General features: G+C 41.9%; 1 protein-coding gene across 1 annotated transcript; it reads right to left on the bottom strand.

Annotated features, from left to right (window-relative positions):
- Positions 1 to 279: 279 nt before the first annotated feature.
- On the bottom strand, positions 280 to 5,048 carry LOC124290978 (neuronal acetylcholine receptor subunit alpha-10-like). Its single transcript, XM_046727837.1, has 6 exons — positions 4,818 to 5,048; positions 4,330 to 4,374; positions 2,413 to 2,522; positions 1,724 to 2,259; positions 879 to 1,108; positions 280 to 540 (listed from the first exon to the last, which is right to left on the bottom strand). The coding sequence occupies exons 1-6, from the start codon at positions 5,046 to 5,048 to the stop codon at positions 280 to 282; spliced, it is 1,413 nt and encodes a 470-aa protein (XP_046583793.1).
- Positions 5,049 to 6,231: the final 1,183 nt, after the last annotated feature.

Below are 6,231 nucleotides of genomic sequence, written 5' to 3'. Positions count from 1 at the left end.
TGATGTGTCACTACCATACCCGTGGGTTTCACCAACATGGTAAACGTATATGACTCTTGCATCTCTTCGTGGGGCGGTGGGGTAGCCTAGTGGTTAAGCGTTCACTCGTCACGATCGGAGACCCCACATGGGTACAATGTGTGAAGCGGTGTCTTCCGCTATGATATTACTGGAATATTGCCAAAGGCTTCGTAAAACCATATTCATTCACTCACTCACTGCATCACTTCGGGATTTCCTCCCATATTAAACTGACACGCCGTGATGAAACTGGGAAACTCATCCACTTTCTACAATACACTGCAGCAAAATACCTAAAGTGCAGACTACAGAGACAATGAAGAACAACACAAGGCATAATCTGTCCATCACTACTGCCACTTTCTTCCATTCCTCTTCTACAGCTTCAGCCTCATCCTTCTGGGCGTACCGACTGTTGATCTCCTTCAGGACCATTAGCTGTTCGTTCATCACTTTCTTCGGGTAGTTCAATTCAGTTTCATGATTCAGTACATTTTGGTGTTCCTTTTTGACATCACCCTGAAACAATTTGAAATCTATGAGCTTTACCCCAGTATCAGCATGAAAGAGAGCGCGTCCACCCCAAAGATAATCGAATGATTTTATCTACTACTATTGTTAAAGTTTGTTTTGCGAAATTAGGACTAGAATGTATAAATATACTGTGAAGACTTCGGAGGAAAGGCTTTTATTATTAAAGGATAACAATCAAAGTTTGTTCATGACCTCACGACATACATCATGGCGGTATGTTATCTACAATAGAAAAGGCACCAGTCTAGTTTTTCAATTGAAAGTATAATATATTTTATAGTAACGATTGGCTTGACTTTGAACTCTTGTTGTACATTTCGTACCGAATAGTCTTGGAGGTGAAGGTCACTGTCACCGTTGACGGGTGTCTTCATTGGATGGACAGGCATTTCTTTCCTGACACAAAGGATCTGTGCGAGCGTCCCGAGAAACAGACTCCTCATCCATCGAGGAACACCTCTACCATGTTGACCTTTGAAGTGCACGTTTAACACGATCACTGTTAGGACCGTGGAGAAGGTGACCAACATCATAGCCAGAAAGAAGTAGATTCCTGTGGAGGGAAAGGATGTTTAGTGGTTTCATAGTAGATGTATAGGTTTGTCGTGTGACCACAATTTGAGATGTCCGCAGGAAGTAGATTCCTGTGGAGTGAGGGAACGGTAAGTAGACGCATGTCCACTGTTTTGCTTTTGTGATGCAGATCCCTGTGGAACTCTAGATCGTTTAATCGGAATTTCAGTGTTATATGAAAGCAGGCTATCGTGCCATGCAGACATTAGTGAAAGATTATTCTGGTATTCATTACGTTTGTGTGGTGTTTAACGCCGCACGGGCAATATTCCAGCTAATTGGTCTGTAAATAATCAAATCTGGACCAGACAACCGAGTGATCAACATCATGAGCATCGATCTACGCAACTTGGATACAATGGCATGTGTCAACCAAGGCAGCGAGCTGTTAGTTGCCTCTTAGGACAAAAATGGGTTGCTGAACACCAATTCTAACCCAGATCTTTATGGGGTTATACTGGTATTAACGTTGCATCTTGTCATACACGTAGGTCGAACAATTAACAGTCGAACAGTCGAAATGTTTTTGTTAACAAATGTAAGACACGTGATTTCAAAATTAGGAATATTGCACAAAATGGATATATTGCCATACCTATAAACGGAAAGGTTTCCGACGACGGCGGTAATGTGTCAGACACGACCAGCATGAACACCGCCAGCGACAGCAACACGGTGATCTCGAGCGCCACCTTCTCCCCAGCGTCAGGAGGCAACATGAAGCCCAGTAGACCCACAGCTGTGATCAGTATACAGGGGAACAGTAGGTTGACTACGTAGAAGAACGGCTTGCGGCGTAGGTTGACGTAGAACGTCACGTCAGGGTAAGGATCTGGGCAGCAACCGTAGTACACCACATGTCGTTCCACTGGAACACTGATCAGGTCCCACTCGGAGTTGACTTTGAAGCTGGACATGTCCCCGGCAGAGGCTCTGTTGGTGAGATTGAGCTGGAGTCCGTGGAAGGACCAGGAACCAAACTTGAGCTCACATGATTGAGTGTCGAAGGGGAAGTAGGTGACGTCGACTTTGCAGAGGCTTGTTATAATTGTTGGGAAGTTGTAGGTCACTGACCCGTCCGAGGTGAACTTTGGGCGGTAGTCCTTGAGGCCAGCAAGTTCGTCTGCATTACTGGAACATTCATTATTTTTCATTGTAACTTAGCTAAGCCTTATGGGGATGAAGCTTAAGAAATGAATATATGGAAGATGAACTCTTTTAAGGTACAATGATTAGCCCTCATACAGGTTACAAAAATACACTCAATATATGTAGCTCACTCACGTGTCATATAGAGTAATGTCTGGTGTCCACACTTTCTCAAAGGGGAGGATAAGTTGTGAGATGTCCCCATACTCAGTGGCGTTCCATACCATCTGACAGTCGTACCAGTTCTACAACACAAATATAAATAAAATGGAATGCAATAATGTGACAGTTATGTTACTTGACTTTGATGCATTTCCCTATTTTGACTTGTACCATACGTTCCCGAATTATTTCAGGCGAACAACTGACTAGATTGCATATATTTATGACGGGTGGTGCAGGATACGCTCACCTTGTATCATAATTATTTTATAGTGATTCATAAAATTCATTCCAGCTTGGAAGTTGTTTCATGCTACAGGTATTTGGGTATTGTGTTCACTCCAAGGCTAGTATGGACTAAAGCTCAGACTACTCTTGCTTCTCAAGCGAGTAAAGCCCTTACTGCTTTCTACAGATACCAACACAGAGTAGGTTCTTTGTCATGTGTTGATCTTTTCAAAATATTTATTCCTATGGTTAAACCTATTCTTTATTACGGTTTGGAAATTTGGCGTGTCATGCATTGTAAAATCATTGAACAAATCCTGATAAAAACATGTAAATATTTCTTGAAAGTTGGCAAACGTACTTGTTACAATATGGTTCTTGGTGAATGTGGCAGATTCCCTCTTCAACTTACTTATATGTCAAGGGCAGTTAAATATTTGTGTAGACTTTTAACTCTTAGTTGTAGATTACATCATCTGAGTGATAACCCTGGCTGGTGACACGTGCCTCCGAGAAAGCATGAGTCCCGTGCACTCAGTGCAAGGCAGCCAATCAATGTCTGACGTACGAAGCTTGTGACGTCACATGATACACAGAGAAATAAAAAACAACAACTTATGTATAACTCTGTAAACTGTATTTTGGCCGGAGGCCTTGCATACAATAAAATTCTTGTCTGTCTGTCAGTTATATTTTATCTAAAAGACTTTGGATGAATCTGGACGCACGACATGGGCACCTCACATCAAGAATATTTCATTTAGATATTGGTTTGGCTTTGTTTGGATTTCCCAGGATATTGGCGATATTGATGGTTTCATTTCTGTTTTTAAGCAGATAATCTTTAACAAGGTTGGTATTCATCCCTACATAATACAACCAAGTGTTCTAATTATATGTTTTTCAAGTACCACGTAAATGTTGAAACGTATCTCACTTTCGATATTGACCAATTGTCCTTGTTTCATTACCTGAAAACCCGTTGTTTCCTCTTCTGAATACCAATTTAGATGAATTGCTTGTTTTATCCCCTAAATACCAGTCTTGATGAATTGCTTGTTTCCTCTCCGAATACCAGTTTAGATGAATTGCTTGTTTCCTCTCCTGAATACCAATTTAGATGAATTCCTTGTTTCCTCTCCTGAATACCAGTCTAGGTGAATTGCTTGTTTCCTCTCCGAATACCAGTCTAGATGAATTGCTTGTTTTATATCTCAATCGCCAAAACGTAGCAATAGTCAAGCAGTATTTTCATCAATTTCACGTGTAGAATGATTCTATAGCGTATAAAGAGAGACTAGAATGCATGATATGATAAACAAGTACGGGAAATATGCCACGATTAACAGATGAAGAGAGAGAAAGAGCCATTAGGATGGTGCAGATGGGGTCGACACACAATGCTGTTGCCAACGCCCTCGGATGCCACCATATCACGGTCATAAGACTTATTGAGCGCTACAGAGAGACTGGGGTCATCGTAGACAGGCCAAGAGGTGGACGTCCACGCATCACAACGCCAGCTGAAGATAGGTACCTCCGTCATAAAGGAAGGAGGGTAACGTTTCTTTTGGCGTTTATTGTATATGCGTGATATGCTTTCCAAAAGGAACCGTTTTAAATTAATTTCATTTACTATATAAAGGGTTCAGCAATACCTACCAGTCGAATCCAGGCGTTGACAGTCAGTATTTGGTTGGGCTCATCCTGGAATGGACCAGAAACACATCATCATACCTATGTTAAAACACCGGCGATAAGGAATAGGATAAAGTACAAGAAACTTCGACAATACTTCGCATCACAAGCTTCACACATAGTCAGTTTCGTGTGTCCTTGTGTGTGAGTTGGTGTGAGTGAGTTTAGTTATATGCTGCTTTTAGCAATATTCAGGCAATATGACGGCGGGGGATACCGGAAAAGGGTTTCACACATTGCACCCATGTGGGGAATCGAACCCGGATCTCCGGCGTGACGAGAGAACGCTTTAGCCACTAAGCTACCCCACCGCCCCGTGTTTTTTTGTGAGCCCTTGGATCACATGATTCATTGACGCTTTGACTTTGGATGATTCATCAGTTTGTTTAACGTCGCTTTGAGCAGTAGCGCTGATATAGCAAGGTATGTCAGCTTGATGATAGTACACTAACCAGTTCCATGACCTGTCGGATAGCCAGGCCAACTTTAACCTCTATTGGAGCGTCCGTCCCACAGATTGGCCGCACATCACTTCTATAGTTGGCAAACAGATCGTTTAACAGTGCTGTCTGGTTGCCATGGACACTGACCACTGTTAGAAACAAATATATGTTAGAGTATATCACACAAGGCATAGATGCCAAACGGCATAACCTGGCTATCAGTTCTCTGTATTCAACCATAGATTAACAAATTCTTTTCCCGATTTAATAATAATAATAATAATAATGGATATTCGTAGCACGCCATTATCCACCCACTGGTACATAAAAGCATACATACATTACATACAAAAGGATAAAATAGTAAAACAAGTATACACTGAAACTGATGACAAAAAGAATAGAAGTAGACGTTTGAGAAAAAGAAGGTTTTCAAATTAATTTTGAAAGCTTCCCACGTGGGAGACATGGAGAGGGAGAGATTTCCACAGAGTAGGGCCAGCGTACTGGAAAGACATCTTGCAAAAGGAAGAAAGGAGAAATTTAAGAACGGAGAGGAGATATTGGTCTTGAGATCTGAGAGTTCTGGACGGGGAGTACACAGTGAGAAGTTCGGAGAGATACGAAGGAGCTTGATTCTGTAAACATTTATACACAACACAAAAATGAAGTCTATCCGGTACTTGATAGGGAGCCAGTGTAATGATGAGAGTACAGGGGCGATATGGTCTCGTTTAGTGGTAAGGGATATAATAGGTGCTGCTGTAGTTTGGACTGTTTGTAGTTTATGGGGATGTCTGTTGGTGAGTCTATTACCACGCTATTACAGTAATCCACTTGCGAATCTAGAGACAGGCCTGGATCAATATAAACACCAATATCTTTTATCACATCTAACTGGGATGTTAACTCAAACAATCTTCACACTACCGATGTTCAATTTATCCAGGCTCCTTTGTTTTCCAACAATGAGAACCTCTGACTTAGTGGCATTTAGTTTTAGTTTTCTGCCCATCATCCACGTCTTAATTTCCAAAGTACAATTCTCAATCTTTTTGAACGTTGATTGGGCATTGTTTGGTTTGAACTTTGTCAGGAGTTGGTTATCATCTGCAAAGGTAAGTCACTGATCAGAGAGAGTTGGTTGATGTAAATCAGGAAGAGTACTGGGCCTAGAACGGATCCCTGCGGAACTCCACATGACAGAGTAATCTTCTGTAAGATGCTGCGCGACACTGTGACTGACCGATGTCTAGCAGACAGATATGAAGAGAACCAGGCCAGAGCTTGTCCGCCGATACCAGAGTGATGTTCACGTGTTTGGAGAAGAATCTCGTGTCCCACAGTGTCGAATGCGGCACACAGATCTAAGAGCTTCAGGATTGGGGTAGAAATAGGTTTAGGAAGGTTTAGTGCGTCAATA

Source organism: Haliotis rubra, unplaced genomic scaffold (assembly GCF_003918875.1).
Source record: "Haliotis rubra isolate DU_JTF1 unplaced genomic scaffold, ASM391887v1 Scf48, whole genome shotgun sequence".
NCBI lineage: Eukaryota > Metazoa > Mollusca > Gastropoda > Lepetellida > Haliotidae > Haliotis > Haliotis rubra.
Note: the sequence above shows the minus strand (reverse complement) of the source record. Positions and strands in the feature narration are given on the sequence as shown.